This window comes from Manacus candei, unplaced genomic scaffold (assembly GCF_025592945.1).
Source record: "Manacus candei isolate 608988 ecotype Guabito, Panama unplaced genomic scaffold, ASM2559294v1 h1tg000008l, whole genome shotgun sequence".
NCBI lineage: Eukaryota > Metazoa > Chordata > Aves > Passeriformes > Pipridae > Manacus > Manacus candei.
This window is the reverse complement of record NW_026138056.1, coordinates 5,407,931-5,427,195: the sequence shown is the minus strand read 5'-3', so window position 1 is coordinate 5,427,195 and position 19,265 is coordinate 5,407,931. Positions and strand designations below refer to the sequence as shown.

Genomic DNA, 19,265 nt, shown 5'->3' with positions numbered 1-19,265 from the left:
ATCTTTTGCTGAAAGAGTTTAAATTCACCTGCCAGCTACTTCAAATATACTTTCAAATGCCTCCTTTGTGTGTTCACACACACTCTGGTCATATAAAAGAAATCAGTTCCCACCACTAGGCCTGAATTTTTAATATTCTACTCTGTCACTCTTGTTTCAGAGACAGGATTTCCATACCTTTTCCCTCTAATGCCACCTGGAAGGATAATGCAAGGTAAAACTCTTCCACCTATCAGTTGTAATACTGTAGCAAACGTTTCTTTATACCTCTGCTATGGATTTATAGCATTTAATACAAAAGATCACTTCACGTAGTAAAACTAGGTACATCTACACCCACATTTTTCACAGCTTATTTACTTCACTACATGTTAAGGAATTCAGTAATGCCATGAAGACAATATAATCATCAAGATAATCCATTGCTACTGCACAGAAGATGTAACTGGACTTCCCTCTGCAAAGCTTTGCTCTTTGTAAGAGAAACAGGACAACCACCATCCCAGCCAATAGACTGGCAGTTTAACTGGTGATGTTTGCACAGGCACTATCTGAAACAAACAAAACAACCAAAAACCCTTATGTAATTTTTAAACAATGTCAGTCACAAGTTGCTAAAAGAGAGACCTTCGGAAAGAAACATGCAACATGCTCTCCACTCCACATTAAGTTGCTTGGATGTTTCTGGCAGACACTAGAAGCCTGGGCAGATACTATGTCTGATGACACTGAACACTGCAGAAAATGCCATAGGCATATGGTTGTTTGCTGCATGTGCTACTCTGTCTTCGACCCACAACCCAGCAGATATTTTCAGCAGTGCCAGTCATGTTCTGAACCGTGCAAACCATTTCCACAGCTTTCTAGTTTTAACCACAGTAAATTTATCTCACTCACATAACTGAACATTTTTATTCTCTTTGAATATTGTATTGCTTGTTTCATTTCATTGTAGCCATCTAGCAATTTCACAGGGACTTTGTATTTGCTAACACATCCATGCACAGAGACCCTTTGAATGTTAAATGCTTCTATTTCTACTCCCTAGGAAGCCAGTAAAAAATTTGATGCCTATCATAGTACTCAGTCTTAGCCACGTGTCTTACAGAGGTATCTAATGAAATCAAACTGTTACCATTATATCATGTTTCATATTCACGCATAATTCATACAGATAAGTTTTCTCAGATGATTTTTCTTTTGGTCATAACCTCAATTTCAGATTTGCCAGTGCATCAAAAGTACCTGCTCTCAAGTTACCAGAACCCCATCATATATGTCAGAAACATATTTGGGGTTAACTCTGATCTTTCCCCTGCCTGTTAAATACTGCCAAAGGATTTTGATTTCTCCTATAGGGTCATCATTTAAATTATTAGAATATTGTTTGATATTACCACTTTCAGTAATTCTGAATCAAAGAAGCCAGTCATATAACATTGTTGCTATAATTATTTTTAAATTATAAGATATTTCAGGTAGCACTACCCATTCTATATTTGGCTAACATTATTTCAAAAAAAACCCCAGATGATTACTGCAGGATGCTGACCACTCAAAACTCACAAGAAATCAATGCAAGATACAAAGATTCAAATACTACAAGGTCAAGGCCATTTGTGTCAGAAATAGCATGGCCAGCGGGACTAGAGCAGGGATCATTCCCCTGTACTCAGCACTGGTGAGGCTGCACCTCAAATCCAGTGTTCAGTTTTGGGCCCTTCACTGCAAGACAGACACTGAGGTGCTGAAGCATGTTCAGAGACAGGCAATGAAGTTGCTGAAGGGTCTGGAGCACAAATCTTATGAGGAGCAGCTGAGGTAGCAGGGGTTGTTTGTCCTGGAGAAAAGAACACTGAGGGGAGACCTTATCAACCTCTAGAACTACCTGAAAAGAGGTTGTAGCAGAAGGGTGTCAGTCTCTTCTCCCAGGTAACAAGTGACAGGACAAGAGGAAACTGCCTTAAGTTGCACAAGGGGCGGTTTGGATTCAATATTAGGAAAAAAATCTTCACTGAAAGGATTGTCCAGTGGTAGAGTTACCACCCTGGAGGTATTTTAAAGATGTGTGGCATTCAGGGACATGGTTTAGTGGTGGATTTGACAGTGCTAGGTCAACACTTGGACTCAGAGATTTTTAAAGATCTTTTACAACCTGAGCTATTCTATTCTACCCTGTCCTATCCTACCCTGTCCTACTCTAAATCACCTCTACCTTATTAGTTATGATCTCTTAGAAGCAATCTAAATATATAATGAGCATGATTACACTATAATATAAAACTGACAGACAGGGACCTGGGGTGAACTGCAATGAAAGATGCACTTTGCCTAATTTCTTTTTGCAAGAAAAGTGGAAAGTATGATATTAAATGATGGAGGCAATTTGCTTGGGTTTTTCTTCAGAACACTCAACATCCATGAGGGAGCTGAATCTGGTTTTTTTGGATAGAATCAGATAGGAACAACGAAAAGAAATAAAAAAGAAGGAAAAAAGGCTAGCAACAATGGCTACTCTTCCAGTCTAATGAATCCTCATTCTGTATTCATGAGGAGAGACAATGATGTTATGGCCTGTGGCAGTAGTCCTTGAAAGGTAATGTTTTCTACCACAATTTTGATAAAAAACAGCATGAAACAAATAACTTCACTTTAATGTGCTAACAACAGCTCTGCAAACAACATTAATAATATCTTCACTTGTAGTTTTCATTCACCACTTCATGAAAGACACTTTACTTCTCATGTGCATAAGGCTGCATTACTAATATCTCTTTCTCTACTTTTTGTGCATAACCATGACATCATTAATTTACTGACATCATTTGTGGTCTTACACTAACCAGATGGCTACTGCTGACTTCGAATCACAGATATTTCTTGTTTTAAGTATCAGGAACAATCTAATTAGATACAAATATACCTCAGTAATGAAGGGAATGACAAGCTGATGATTAGTTATCTAAAGTTGCAAGAGCGGTTGCTTTTTAATTTTTTTTTTACTCTTCCTCTGATTTACTTAACTTCATTGACATGGTGTGTTAAATGTTATCTAATTAATGGAATTAAGACACTGGCCTTTCTACTGGCAGTACTTGTTCTTGAACAATTGCCTAGGGAATCATTATGGCGTTTTTTAAATAAAATAATAAAAAAGGTAAATTCGTATCATGCATTAAAGAATCGGCTTTCACACCTGAAAGGTAAGATTTTGAAATCAATTAAGCAGCAAATGTGCACCAATTCTAGCTATCAACATCAACATGTTAAAAAATAAAACTATTAATTCTAGTAAAACAAAAGTCACTAATTAATTATTACCTGAGCACATTTTAAATGCAGTATCTCAAGGAAAACAACAACAAAAAAGGGAGTGTTATATGTGAAAATAGCGTGTGTTTACCTTGATTTACCTTGCTACTTTTAACAGTAATATGAATTTGCAAAATGCTACTCTGCTCATTCTCCCCATCTTTTGAAGATTTGATTCACCTCTTATGCACAGACATGGGATGCAAACAGGAAACTTGTCAGGTCTGATTTGCAAAAAGAATGTGTATCTCCAAGCAAGTATAATTCCATAAATTACATGGAGCCTGGCAATTCTGAGAGCCAAGCACATCTTCTTTAGCTCTTTTTTTATTCCCACGTGCTAGGAGAGGTACAAATACTCCTTGGTAGAATATCAGAGATATGTGAACATTCTGGTTATACAATCTTTATGAAACTCTAAAGCTAAAATTACCAATATTTCTAGACCACTTTTTAAAATACACACTATCTTGATATTTCCCTTTACATAACAATTTACTTTTTAAATGCTTTATATTTAGAAGAGAAGATGATCTCACAATAAAACAGCAGTTTGAGCAACAGATGACAGTACATATTTTATTTGTAGTACTGCATGGGGAGTGGTTTTAACTTTTCAAAGAAAGGAAGGAGCAACAGATACAGACAGCGCAAAATGCAAATGCTAAGGAAGACTATAGCAAAAGCTACAGGAAGACATGAGGATATTTCCCACAATCACAACAGTTAACAGCATTAAGAGCCATCACCAAAATCATCTGGGCAGCTACAAGAACACCACACTAGTTACTGTTTTTCATGCTGAAATTATCTATGAGCAGACCTGAACAGAACAACAGAAAAAACAGTGGTTGTGTGTAACTCCTGATATCAATATCTTGCCTGCTATCAAATGAAGGCAAGCAATGCTACACACCATGGACAGTTGAAATTTTTATATGGTTAAACTGTAATTCCTCCCATGCTTCTTGTAGAATGAAAGAGGTTAGAGAATTTCTGATACACAGCGGGTTGACCCTCTAAAGGCAGCAGAGTTAACTAAGCACTACAGTCACAGAAATAAATAATAAATCTTGCAGTTTTCAGGAAAGAAAAAAAGGAAACAATTCATTCTGCTGGATTTATAAAACCCAGCAGAACAGATTCTTTGAATGTCTAGCACCAAGTGTTTCATATAGCCAAAATCCAAGCCAGTTTTTTAAATACTTGTTTCAAAATTGCAACCCAACTACTGCTAAAAGTAATTTGTCAGTTCTACATGAGATGGAGACATCTAGGAGAAAAGAATGCAATACAGAAACATGCAGAACTGATTTTTTTCCTGTGGTTTTAAAACAAATTAGCTGTCAGTGATTTGCAGAATAACAAGAAATACTGACTAATTAAAAATGTTCAAGTATGTGAGCATGATTGCTGGGAAAATAATGCCAATAATTTACTGGCTAGTTAGTCCCTTAGAGAATGCCAACATTGGATAGTTCTTGAAATTGAGAAGAAATGGTGTAGGTCTTGTATTAATTCATCATTCTGTTCATTGCAAGTCAGTGACTGATGGCTGTGCCAATGTTAAGGAATAACATTCATTAATAACCAGCACTTCCAGCTGAGAAACACAAGTTCGACCTTTCTGAACCTTTGAATGCATATTGTATGTGTTAAGACACAGCAAATCAAACATGCCCTGCAGATACTTGTTGTGGTTGATTTATCCCTTTTTAAAACCAAGAATGGAAAACTGCACTCTCTTGAGATTTGAGGTACCAGTGAGTTTACACAAAGACTGAAGAAACAATTCCTCACAGCGGGATTTCCAAGACCTGCTGCTATACAGTTTAGAGCCAAAGCTACAAAGCCCTAACTAGGACATCTTGAAAAATATACTGAGGCATCTACTTTCATGTGAGGAGAGAGAGTTTAGGATTTACTGGAAAGACTAAATGCTCAGGTCCTTAAATCAAAAATGAGTAAGAAAAATTCCTGAAAGTTCTGCCTCGGTAGCAATATTGACTGTTTAGATATAATATCCAATAACAATTTATTTTTACTTACAAGCCTTTAAGCACAGTTTAGAAGTTCAGGATTAGGGTGGTTTTTTTTTTTTTTGGGGGGGGGGGGTTAAGGAACAATAAAAATAGTCAATGTCTACTTTCTGTTTGTCACACAAACAAGGTGAAAAAGTTTTCAATCCAACATCCCTTGTGACATTCAACATAAGCCACTGGGCTGTATCAACAGCAGCATAGCCAAGGGAAGGGAGTACTCCCTTTACTCAGTCATCATTAAATCACACGCAATTTTGTCCCCTCTCAGGTCAAGAATATGTTGGCAAACTTTAAGAAGTCCAGAGAAGAGTCCCCAAGACAGTCAGTGCTGGATCTTAAGGCCCCATGAGGAGCCCCTGCAGGACCAGGGCTCACTCAGCCCCAAGGCAAGACAGCTTTGGGGGCACCTCACAGTAGTAGCCTCCCAACACCTAAGGGGAGGTTATAGAAAAGACAGAGCTAGGCTCTTTACAAAGGCACATACTGAGGTACAATGGCTACAAACTGAAGCTGGGGGCATATAAGGGATGAAGAGAAAAAAACATCTCACTGATTGTGAGATTAACAAAGCACTGGAAGAAGCTGTAGACTTCCATTCTCAGAGATTCTCAAAACCCAACAGGAAAAAACCCTGAGCGATCACATTTAAATTCAGTGTTGCATTGAGCAGGAGTTTGGAGAAGAGATCTCCTGATGTGCCTTCAAGCCTGGGATGGTGTGAGGAGGGAAACATAGATGGACCACTGCCCATCCTGTAATCACCCCAGAAACCTTGCAGAGGAGTGACCAACCTCAACTGCTTCAAAAGAATGCGTGAGAAACCCAAACCGAGTAACTACAGAATTACTTGCTACACAGGAGACTATTATTCATTCTCCTTAAAACAGATGCTCTTTCCAGTGACTTAACTATCTCATTCTTTTGGGGGTTTGTTTATTGGTTTGTCTTTAAACAACTTATATATTCTTATTTCAGTGTATTTAAAAAACAATAAACATGCATTAATTATGCAAGAAAGATACTCTGGTAATGAGACCTTCTGGTTCCTTCCAGTTTGCAATACTGTGTAGCATTGAAACAATCTTACTACTATTCCATTTCAAGTGCAACGGGAAACAGCTTCCTCCACAGGGGAAAGAAAGAAACGGAACTCCCCCAAATACAGTAACAGTAAATACAGGCAGGAAATAACCTGACATCCTTCTGCTGCAATTCTAGCAATTCCAACTGCTTCATCCTCTGGGGCACACTAATGACCATTTGGGGCTTTCTGCCACTTCCTTACTATTGCCAGTATAGCTCATCACCAAGCAGCCAAGTCGTAAGAAACAAGATTTGTGTAGTTCCTCTTTTTTGCTTTTTAACATGGAGTCCTCTAAAGGTATCAACTGCAATGATTAGGCCAACCCTCATTTCTAGACCCTCAAAACAGCTCTGTGGAGTTGTCTTACACCCCTCGGTCTGTCTACATGCCACGATAAAAATGTAGATATCAAGAGAGGCTGATTGAGTCTGCCAAACGTTGACAATGGCTTATTTTACTTAAGGTATCTTAAAGCAATTTTTACTTAAAATTGCTGTGGTACAGTAAACTGCAAGAGTTTTTTTTAAAAAAATGCATAAAATGAGTATGTTTACTTATGCTTTCAGCAAATTACTCACAAATGTATTTGTAGGAGTCTTCAAGCAACTGTGAAGCTACATGTGCAGAAGACAATGAAAGGCTGCAAGAAACGGGTTATGTTTCTGTACAGTAACAGCATTATGATTGAGTTCTTTCACTCAGTTCAATAAAAATAAATGGCTAACAAGTTAAATATTACAAAAGGGCAGTTTAAGACACATTATATCAGTAATCTTGCATATATACACGGTATTGTATTTTGCCTCGGAGTATACACACATTGTGTTTCAAGGTTCAAACAAATCAAAATGTTACAACTTGGAGGGCAAAGTTGTAGCTGGTGGAGGAAGTGTAAAATAGGTTCAATTTCCTCATACTTGGGACTTCTCTCATCACAAAGGCATCACTTGCAGAAGAGCATGGAAAATACATGTCACTGAATGCCAATCCTTCCAAACATCACAGGGCCCACCATTAAGAGCAATGAGCCATTAAACAAAGAGATGAAGTCAACTATTGGATTTACTCAAAACGAGGTGGTAGCACATTTAAGGCTTCTGTGGTACAGATTAAATTTGATTTACTCAGCTGACTAGGTTTTTCTCCCCCATCTATTTTGTTTTCTGTGCTGTAACTTGGGGAATATGAAAGTTGTTTCATCTGAGAGTAGGGAAACAGTGATGCTCTGAGCTAAGCTCAGTACAGAAGGTCAGAGAAAATATGACATCAAAGTCTATATACAAGTTTATAAGAAGAAGCATAGTGAAAATCCTGAACTATAGAGATTAAGGTCCTTCTAGTTGAAACATGTTTTCACAAAGAGACAAATAGGCACTATACCACAGTTGGCTGGTTGGAGGGGTTTTTTGCCCAATTATACACTAAATTGATGGAAGAAAGTGTATAACTTGTGCTAAACTTGTGCTAAAGGAAGTGCTAAACTTGATTATCTTTTTCAGAAACTTTGTTTTTAAGAACACAGCAAAGGCATTTTATCCAAAGCACATGTTAAGAAAAAAAAAAAAAAAGCTGGTAAACTTTCTTTCAATTTATAGAAAAGAAGCCATGGAAGTGGAGTTTTTTATTTACATAGTACTATACTGGAAATACACATGCCTCGCATTTAGCTAACAAATAAGAGATTTGGGTCATACTTCACAGATCTTTGTTCTCCAAATTACACAGTAATTTGGCATGTTAAAATGTCTAGAGAAGAAAGAGGGAGGAAGAATCAAAAGATTATGCAGCTTCTCTAGCTGATGGTACACTTATCGCCATGAAATTTCTTTGACCAACAGCACTACAACCCGAAGAAAACAATTTTATAACTTAGCATTTAGAAAAGACATAAATATTTCTCTACGACTTTCCGCACAGAAACATACAATTATTGCCATCGTAGAAAACGTTGATGGTATCAATGACTCATGCAAAAATGAAGAAAGTAATTATAATTCCATCCTTGCAACTGAAAATGCCCTGCAAAACACATGTACTAGAAAGTCTGGTCTCTGATAACGTTTCAAAAGGTTAAAACTTATACTTTCTTTTAACTTGCCATCTTGTAGAAGTGAAATTAAGTATGTAATTGTGTAAAAAATGTGACATTATTACGGAATGTAATGGGGCAGGTCTTTAAAATTCTAAGCACTGAGCAAAGAACAAATTAATTGAAACATGTTTCATGTTTTAGCAATCACATTACAGTTATGAATACTGTTTTTAACAATATTCTCATAGAAATAGGGCAACAAGATGCCAACATGAGCTAATATGTATTTATGGTCTCAAAAGTTTTTTTACATACATCAAGATTTGTGGAGACAAATTTTCCTCACTTGCCTTTGGCTTACGAATTAATCTATTCTCGGTGACCAGGAAACTGCTATTCTGTTGTAAAAAGCCACAAATATAACAAGGGAAGAAAAACACAACACAAACAGATGCAGCCATTATGCAAACATTTTGCATGTTCAGATTATTTTCCAATATATGAGTATGTGTTAAAGTGAAATTGAGAGTAAGTATGACCGTAGTTGTTTGCAAGATTTCCTGGACAAGCAAATCAGCATTATCAGAGATACATAATGCTGTAATCAGCATCACCTTTTACAGCTGGAGATTTATTAATTTGGAGAAAGATTTACTGTCAAATTACAAAAGGCAGGGGTACAGTGTGTTTCACTGACCATTCCTTTCTGAGCCTTTGGAACCTCAATCTGCATTTAACAAAAGCTAAACTAAAGTTAAAGGCTAAACATGTACTTGCAATCTGGAATTTATGACTGCTAGCAGAAGGAGATCAATGTTCCTCAAATTATCTAGGAGCTAATTTCTCTAATAGCATGCCTTTTAACCAAAAAAAACATCAGCATAGAGTTTATTGAGTAGCATTAGCACAGCTAGGGAAAAGACAGCACTTGTTTAGCATCTTTTTAAGTTTTGTATGCTTCAGCACAACAGCATCCCAGAAAACACTCCCTTAACTCTTAAGGAAATAATTTTCAGTCTCCTATGGAACTTCTGATCAAGGGAGAGAACTGATCCTCACTATATTACCATTTAAATACTATAATACCACTTATATACTTCAGGTTTAAGTAATGGTTCTGTCAAGCTACATTAACTAATTAGTGGCTTAGAAACAGCAGACAGAGTATGCAATGTCTGCAATCCCGTGCTTGATAATATTTTGGAATATTTTGCCCCAAACGGAGTGGTTAGTGTATCACTCACAAACACACAGACTAAGTTTTACTTCATTTCCAAAACAGCCTCCGAACAAAAGACTACCTGAATGAGTTCAGAGAAGAGCTACACTGCACTGTCTAATCATTCAAATTGTAACAGTATAGCGTCTTCAAACTCTTTATTTATGGGGAAAGCAGATTTACATAAGCCTCATCCCTTTCTCTTCAGAACTGGACAATTGATAGGAAACTCAGAGCTGTTAATTTCCACAGTTAATCTTAATGGTTGATTTTATGCCTTGCAAATGTTATTCTAAAGTGTTAGAGTAAATAGAACATTACACTGCTGTTGATTTAAGTGATTATGCATACTTTTTCCCATCCAAAGGATTATTTACTAAGGCAACAAACTGAATTTAAAAGTACTCCTTTTTATTCATGGCGGAGTTCACCCATGGAATTCATTGCCACAGGATCAAACCTAACATTGTAGCTCAGATTTAAATATATAAAAGAAATTAAAATACAGAACAGCAACCTTAATGTGACATTCCGGTTTTACAACTGCCTACTTAAGGTGGTAAATGGACAGGTAAGACCCTCAGGAAAAGAGAAGTGCATTAATTCAATCACATTCTGAACATAATGCATCAAAGGATATACTTCTAACAAACACACCAAAACAGCTGATTTATCTAACAAAATAACTCCCAGTATACCAGTTTCTCTCAGTAAAAGAATCAGAGGACTCCCTCACTCATATTCCTGGCAGCAACACATACACTTTCTCTGAAAACTTCTTATCTGCATCTTCTGACCTGCTTAACTTCAGAGACCTGTCAAGATGACAGAACGAAGATCTGTGATCACCACAAAAGTAATGTTACAGAAAACTTTTGCCCTAGAAAAAAAACCTGGATTGATTTAGTTACAAATATTGATCAATCTGCTGCAGAACTTAAGGAGAGAAGTTCTAGTTCCATCTTTTGTGGCATTGATCTTTAAATAGTTTCCCAGTCTACATGCTAGGGGGAAGCAGAGTCAGTCAACCTGAGATGTCTGTTACACAAGAGGGAAAACACTGTGCTTGGGGCAGACTGCTGCCTCCCCCTCTCCCAAAAACTGAGGGTTTTGGATCTTAATTGACCTAAGATGGAAGCCACAGAGATTGCAATGACATTTGCTTTTTGTACACAAGAACATCTAACCCTGTGCCTACAAGCCTGGAAAATGTTGCTCCCACTAGGTTGTATATATTGCTCTCCCTTGACACCTTTCACCTGCTCCCATTGAACTAGGCAAGACTTCCTTTAATAAAAGAAGCCAGATAAATTTATCTAAATCACTTGAAGAGGGGAAAGAAAGCTTCCCGTTTAGCCCATTTAGGATCTCTTGTGCAAACTGACATCCGAGTTATTTTTTTTTCAGCATGCTACCCACTAAGGTTTCCTAGAATTTTTGTTGCTGTGATTAATATTCTTATGAGTGTTTTGGGACAACATCAGAGTTTTAATACTATCATGGTGTTTCCTATCATTCTCTTGGCAAATCATAATAAATATTTCCCCATGTCACCATAATGGCAAAAAACCTCAGTTTGATCTTTGCCTTGTTTTCAGTAACTGACCAATTTTAGAGCATTACAAACAGCACTCTCCCCATCTACGTGAAGATTATTTCAACTTTAAAAATATGTCAGTGGTTTTTTGATATATATGTATATACTGTAATATGCAATGTCACTACGCAAATAACCCTCTAGCTTGAACAGTCCTGCATCACAACTTGCTTTGTCATCACCATGACATCACCTGTACAGACTGGCACATAAAAATCATTGTGGCCTGAAAACTGCAATGCAAAGTCATATTGTACCATCATTTTTTGAACAGCCACCTCCCGTGCAATCAGTGAAAAGCACCCAAAAGATAATAATCCAAGCACGGCATTGTTCACTGCCTCTGTAGGATTGCCTTAATATTACAGTTGTTCAACTTATTCTCTCTATAGGAAGTGTGAATAGTAATGACTCAAAACGTCAAAAAGAATCATTGTATTGGGTTCTGAAGTACACTAAAGCATGTAATTTAAAAAGCATTTTAATACTTATTAATGTAGCTATTCAGATATTACCACTCCAAAAATTTTATCAATTAATTTGGGGGTAAAAGTCGAAGAGCACCTAAGCACCCTGGAGTCTACCTTTTCCTTCCAAGGCAGAACAAGGATCTCACTCCCACTAAGACACTTCCAGCAACTGGATATACATATTTTTGAAAATACTATAATGCTTCAAGAAATATTCTCTGTGACATATCGTTTATATCCTGAAGAGATTATAATTCTGATTCATTCAATATCATTCTGATGAATCATGGTTGCTGAAAGGACAAATAAAAGGAATTCCTGCTATTTATCAGGAGTTCAAATACTTGGCTCAAAGAAACAAGTGAAAACTTACAAATAATATCTGAACTCTGTTGCCTGAAAAAATTCTGAAGTATTTTCTTCTTACCTGCCATCACTTACAAAACACTAATACTTCTACTGAACCCCTCAGAAAACCCTCAACTTTCTGGAAGCTCCTACAACATTTAGCTCATCTGGGTCAAAATTCAGGAGTTCAGAAAGCAAGTGTAACTTCTGGGAAGTGCTTGGGCCAGGCAGTTAGCTCACTGAAGCCGATTTGCTGATAACACACAATCCAACACCATCGGCCAAAAACCAGAGACAGCTGTCCTCTGAAAAAATGTCCTAAGCATTTTTTTCCCCAGCACCCCATTTGAAAATAACCATATTTTGCTTAAGAAAAAACCAATTAATTGTACGTGAAGTAAAATAATTGGAAGCAGAATAATTAAAAATTCTTATCAAGTGATGTAAACTAACTTTGTGGTTCAAGTCTCTATAAACCAAACAAAGCAATTAGCAAAAGACTGTTTTCATGCCTTACTTCAAAGAGACAAATCACCTTTTGCATGTTTCAAGTACAGATGACTAACAAAAAAAGACAGGTTCACACCGAGGCTCAAGCTTTAAAAAACAAAGCACAAAAAGCCCACTTTTCACCACCAGAGCCAAAAGCTCCCTCTCATCTATTTTATTATTTGTTTTTTTTCAGCACTGTACTACTACAGTGCAGGAAAATATCACATTGCAGTAACCTTACTAAAAAAATAAAAAACACCACCACCCAACAATAAAGTATCCAACTCCTTCTGTCTTATTACAGAACACAATACTTTATTTGCAGGAAGTTTCATGTTACTGTAAGTTATCATTTAAATTCTAGGTTCACATCAGACTGAATGTAAGATTTTGCCATGAAAATAACATGACAGGATCAACTTTGAAGTCATATAGCATACAATCAGCTTCCAAAGTCTTTCATTTTGTACATGTTAAACTTCCTGTCTTCAGCAGACACTCAACTTATGTCATTCTTGAGCTTTAAATGGATACATCTAGGCTTACCTGCAAAAGATTACACTCTTCAGTGCTACAGATCTGATCCTAAACATTCTCATGAAGAATAGTGTTTTCTCAGTTAGGTGGTACTAACCAATGTTTGGAAAGTATTTCATACCAGCAAAGATAATTAGCATTAGTATTTAATTTTACTTCCTTTTAAAATAAAATATTTAAAGTATTAGGAATTTAAAGCATTTACCATTTTAACTGTATTTTTTAAATCAGATTTCAGCTTAGCAGATGTGTTACTTTCAATGAGTCTGCCACAGCTGCCACTGCCCTCTATACACCTAGTCAGAGGTCTCCAACCTCATTACTTTCTACTCTTCGAAACAAAAAAGGAAATTATACTACAGTAAGAATCTGTAGTAATCTAGCATTTCAGATTCACACACAATGGATTCTGATCCAAAAGAACAACTCTGTATTTCCACCTTTTGGCACAGGCAGACACACTTACTGCCCAGACGGGCAGGAGACACAAGGCATCACTATGCACAGTAAGTCCTCGTGGCAGCTTTTCAGCTGCGGATGTAACCTCACCATAAGTCATACAAAAAACCATCACTTTGATATATGAACTCTAAAAAGCCTTTTCCAGAAGCCCATGAAACACTTCCTTGATGCTTTGGAAAGGAGGAGAGCACTGGCTCAGGGATAACTCAGGTGCAGACACAAGATAAGTGCAAAAGTGAAGCAGGCTGAACCATGTTCCACCCTAGTGAGGACTCCACTAACAGCTTGTGAAGGGGAAAAATATAACACCTACAGACACAGTAAATTAAGGTACAGACTAGCACAGACAAGCTCTTTGTCCATTTGCTGATTCCTCCTTCAAATCCAACTGAACGGGATCACTAGGTCCAAACCCAAAAGTTCCGCAGTGGGATTTCTTTTTCATATTCAAGGAGGGAAGTCCCTCCTTCAGGTTTTATATTTCAATTAATCTTCAGATGAGTAAGATTTATGAGCACAAGCAATTCAGGACAACATCGGTTCTCATCTGTGGAGGTATTACTGCAATGCGAAAGTACTTCTGCATTACTAAGTGTCAGGAACCTGGACAGGAAAACAATTTTATCTGAACTTGTTTTGATACAGAAAGAGTTTGGCAAGAGCCAGACTGAGAGTCTAACAGAACAATACCTCCCCTATTTTCATACCACAGCTAGATATTATAGTATTAGAGTAATATTTAAAAATTTCATGCAAACACCATTTTTTTCTAGAATCCTTTCTTCTCCCCATGTGTCTTTACAGCAAATTCATCCTCATCCATACTTCAAAGATCTTCCATAACTTTAAAGAAAGCATGGATGGGGCCCACCAAATTTCAAACAGGGGGTGCCCTATGCCCAACCTTTGCACTGAAAGACCTGCTTGATACCACCCTTTGGCTTTGAGGGCAACCCACCACCTGCCCCATCCTCTGCTCACAGTGTTCCCACACACCAGGCACCAAGGCACTGACACTTAATTGCACAGGGATGGTCCCAAAGCCACTCACCTGCTGCCATGGGCCTGGGGAACTGTGGCGTCCCCAGTGCCAGTGATGCCCACAAAGTGCAGGTCAGGGCACCTGCAGGGAGGCCACAGGCTTTGGAAGGGGCGGAAAACTATTGCAGAAGCTGGCGGTGGTCTGGAAATCTGCCTTCATCTCACCCCTCATACAACCCAGCTAACAGTACCCACCACATGGCCTCAGGCACGGGAATGGAGATAAAAGTCCCTTTTCAATCCCAAGCTGTGAAAGCAGGAGGGGCTGCATACTGCGAGGCACCAGGGAGTGCCCTGGGTCTCGCATGCCTCCGGCGGGCCTAAGGATGCTCTCCAAGTCCTCCTTCCCCAAGGAGAAGTCGGAGGCAGTGAAGGGTACCTGGAGTCAGAGTGTGTGGCACACCTTCCGGGAAATGTGGAGGGAAGACGCTGAAATAGGAAGGCGCTGGCCTGGCCACCGTGGGGCTAGTGAAGGGCAAAGCCCTGGGAAGGATGCATGTTTCGGGGGCCGCTGGGCAGCCCCGTCCTGAGAAGACGGCCCCCTCAGCCCTGACTTCGGCACCAGCCTTCGCGCCCTCCGCACCACCAAGAAGGGGCCGGTGGCGGCCCGGGAGCGGCCCGGCAGCCCCGCGGCGGCCGCGCAAGGTACGGCCGGCACCGCTCCGCCGCCCGAGGAGGATGCGCGACGCGGGGCTGACCGCCAACGGGTTCCTTTCCACGCCGTGCGAACGGGACATCATCCCCGGTCCCCGCTTTCCCCGGTCCCTCCCCGCAGTCCCCCACTGCCCCGGCGGGCACTAGCCCCGACAGAGCCGCCCTCCGCAATCGCAGCTCTCGGGGCGAGCCCTTCGTCCTGCCGACCTAAGGGGCAAATCGAGACTTACTCAGAGTTTTATTTTCAAATTGTGCGAAAGGCACAGCTTAATATTAACATATTCACCCACGGCTGGACACCGCAGTGCTCCATCCAAAAATAATTCGTTTCTTGGATGGTCGCCTGCTAAGCAACGCGTTTTAATAAGCTGAAATTTCTCTCTCTGAAAGTAAGGACAATCTCCCTCCTGAAAATCTCCTAAAACTTGAGAACTGCTCCTTCTGAAAGACGCTCACTGTCACCTTTAAAAAATACCCCCGAAACCCTAAAACGGCAGCTGAACTACACTGCCTGGAGGGCAAGCCTTGAATCCTCCTCTCTCCCACGCCTTTCCCGAGGATGCGGGGCGACGCGGGGCTCGGGAAGCAGCGGCAGCGTTTCCAACCGAAAAGCCGCGGAGCCCCGCACGCCGGTGCTGCAGCGGCGAGCAGAGCCCTGCCACAAGTGCGAGCCCCGCACTCCCGGGTGGACAGCAACAACCACAAAATTAACAACAGCAACAAAGATGTAAGAACTCAGGGCTGAGTTCCGAAGTTCAAAGTTTCTTGGGAAAACAGCGGAATGTGGGAGATGCCGCGGGGAAGGGGAGCGGAGCATCCCCCAAGCCGTCGGCCCGCCGGGCAGCGACAACGGGCCCCGGGACGCGCAACTCGCCCGGCGACCCACCGAGGGAGGGAGGGACGTACCGGCAGTGAGGCACACGGGCAGGAGCAGTCGGAAGGTGAGCCCGCACACCACCTCGGTTGCCATCGCGGCGGGCGGGGGTCGCGGCCGGCCGGCCCGGGAGCCGTCCCTCTCTGAGCGCCACCGCCGCTTCTCTAGGTCCGCCCGTGCGCGGAGCCGCCGCGGCGGCGGAGCATCGCCCGTCCGTCCCCTCCTCGCCTCGCCTCAGCCGCTCCGCCTCACGCCTCCCGCTGCATCCCGGCGGCAGCTCATGCAACCAGCGCCGCGCCGCACCCCCGACCCGGGGCACACACGCACACCCCCGCCCCCTCGGGCCTCCCCCACCGCCCTCCCTCCCGCCCTCCTCCCCTCGGCGGCAGCGCGGAGCGGCCGCCCCGACGGCGCGGGCCCAGCCGGCGGCACCCGCGGCGCGACCCGCGCAAGGAACTGCCCCGCGCCCCGCCCCGCGCCCCGGGGCCGGGCCGCTCCGATCCTCCCCCGCCCCTGCTTGTGCCCCCCTCCGCTGGGACCCTCCTGCCACCGCGCTGGCACACACCCCCCGGCCGGTTCCTGCTCTGCACCGAAAACTTCACTGGTTTTCCCTAACGCTTTTTAGTGTAATGTTGTGTGTTCGGGTTTTTTTTAACTGATTTTTTAAAAACTTTTTCATTATTTTATTTTTCGCCTTTTTTTTTTTGTTGTTTAGTTGTTATGTTTTCTTGAGTGGGGGAACGGTTTTCTCTAATCTGTTCGCTTCCCGCCCCCCTTCTTCTCCCCAGTTTCAACAGCACATTTAGGAACACAAAAAAATTGTCGCCTGGAAAAAAAATAGATCTGCGGTGGTTGGAATGTATTTGACTTTTCTGGAAAGCTTTTTTACCCTTTAAAATATGGCGCTGGTTAGAAAGTGCTGTGGGTTTAAAGGGGCTGTTTTAAGGCTCAGCTGGTGTGTCCCTCTGCCTGTGCTGAATAAACCTCACAGCTGGGGTTGAAATAGTGATGCTGTAAAATAGAAAATTACTAATATTGTTATCAATACAAATGAAAATCCGTTTCATCTTTGGCAATAGATTGCAATCCCTCAGACTTAAATGAGGGAAGTTGACGCTGAACATCCTCTTCGTGGAGGCAGTGTTGGAGGCAACACTTCAGTACCGAGAGGATCTGAGGAAGGAGAAAGCAGGAGCAGTGACTCTGTGATCCCGTAAATTCTCAGTGCTTCTTCTTAGTGGAGGACCTCATCCAGTCATACTTCATATTGAAAAAGTCTCAGATTTGTCTTGCTTGGTTTGTTTTGGGTTTTTTTTTACCCTTATAATTACTTAAGCATATTTTGCTTTCCTTTGCTTTTTAAAAGAAATTATTTCATATCCTCGTTGCAGAGAAAAATGTTTGCAGGCATGAGTTTGACTCACAGGAAAATACAAAGGGTCTTTTAAGGAAAAAAAATTAAAATCTTGTGTTTGGGGGGTTTAAATGACAAGTGTTGACCCATGCAGATAACTGGCAATTATTCAGATATTCAAATATTGTGCAACACGCTAACTGAATCTGATACTAGTATGTTTGGAAAGTGAAGAACTCCAGACTTAGATATACAGAAATGCTCAGGACAACTGAGACATCAACTACAGACTCCAATTCCACGTGCCTAGTGGGTCTGTTAAAAGGCTGCCTATCGTGAAAAGCCTAAGCCTCCTCTGAGGAGGTATGGTCAGTTCATACTCAGTGTGTGGAGTTTAAATGTAGCACTGTCTGCATTAACAGAGATTGTAAGGTCGCTCTGTCCCACAGGGTGAATGTGACAGCTCAGCTCGGTCTCAGAACACAGCCTGGGTAGACTGCTCCCTCCCTTCCCACATTCAGGCTCAATGTGGCTCACCCAGACATCTCAACCATGAAGCAAGTCTGGATATTTGATTCTCAGTCTTCTGACATAAGTTTCTGTGCACATCAATCTTTGTGAACACACCTGGTGATCATGTCTGTAAAACACCAGGATCAGGTAGTATTTAATCTGCTAATGAAGTATCTGATGAGCCCATGGTAAAGTTGATCCTAGCATTGTTTTAAGAGCACAAGATCTGCCCCAAAAACTCAGAGTTCCTAAGGAAGCTCTACTTACCTTACAGGCTACAAAGTAGCAGTTAATAGTAGTCTGTGAGTGTAGGATATATGCATAGCTGAAACATTCTGTGCACTTTAGCAGCACATGTTCAGATATTGATCAGGTTTGGTATTCTTTTTTCAGTTTTACAGTCACTAAAGAAAGGATAAAGTACTTACTACCTTTATAGTACAGTTGCCAAATTGTTTACTTCCCAAAGAAGTGATTTTATGCTCGTGTTTAGGAAATAATTAGCCCATTTTCAATACTTACCTTTCATAAGATATGAAAAGTGGAGTTAAAATATGCATATTGAGTGGCTCCTTACCTTTTGCCAGACTGCTCTTCTACTGCAAAATCTATGCAGCCGCAGTGCCACCTTTTGGCTAAAATGTCTTTCGTGTAAGTGACAACATTTCTTTCCCTCAGCTGCCAGGAAATAACTGTTTGCACACAGAGAATTTTGAGAGAACAATGAGACATCCATTGTCCATACACCTCTGCAGTGGTAAAAAGTATAACAAATTATGTGAAGCCTTACAAAGAATCGTGTGCACCTTCGGCAGCTCAGCTGTTGACAGAAAGAGTAAATGCATTAACCTGAAAATTGGAGGACTGCTATTAGCCAGCATGGAAAAAATAAAACACAGGACTCTGACTAAAGTAGTAATACAGAAAGAGAAACTGAATTAATGGGGAAATTACCTGTTGGATTAAGTGTAAATAGTAGAAAACAATGTCTACAAGATAGCCAGGAGTTTATTTAGCTAATGCCAGTTTTGCAAGTGACATAAAAAGTAACTTGAATATTCTTCCCTAAGGGCATACAACTTACTGAAATCATACTGTGGGCCACACAGCTTTTCTCTTTCCCTCTGCAAACCAGAGGAAATTCACAGACTGCATGAGTCCTACTGTGCCAGCAGTGGATGCAGATATCTCACCACCTGCAAGCATTTCTTTTGCTTACTTTCAGCTACCAGGA

General features: G+C 40.7%; 1 protein-coding gene across 2 annotated transcripts in view; it reads right to left on the bottom strand.

Moving 5' to 3' along the window:
• PIEZO2 (piezo type mechanosensitive ion channel component 2) overlaps window positions 1–16,729 on the bottom strand; it is a 303,485-nt gene extending 286,756 nt beyond the window's left edge. The window contains exon 1 of one of the 2 annotated variants that reach the window (XM_051772546.1): window positions 16,197–16,729. In XM_051772546.1, coding sequence (XP_051628506.1) covers window positions 16,197–16,260 — 64 coding nt within the window. In that variant the 5' untranslated portion in view covers window positions 16,261–16,729. The remainder of the gene's footprint in view (window positions 1–16,196) is intronic. The other variant, XM_051772540.1, reaches the window with a different exon arrangement.
• Between the last annotated feature and the right edge of the window lie 2,536 nt (window positions 16,730–19,265).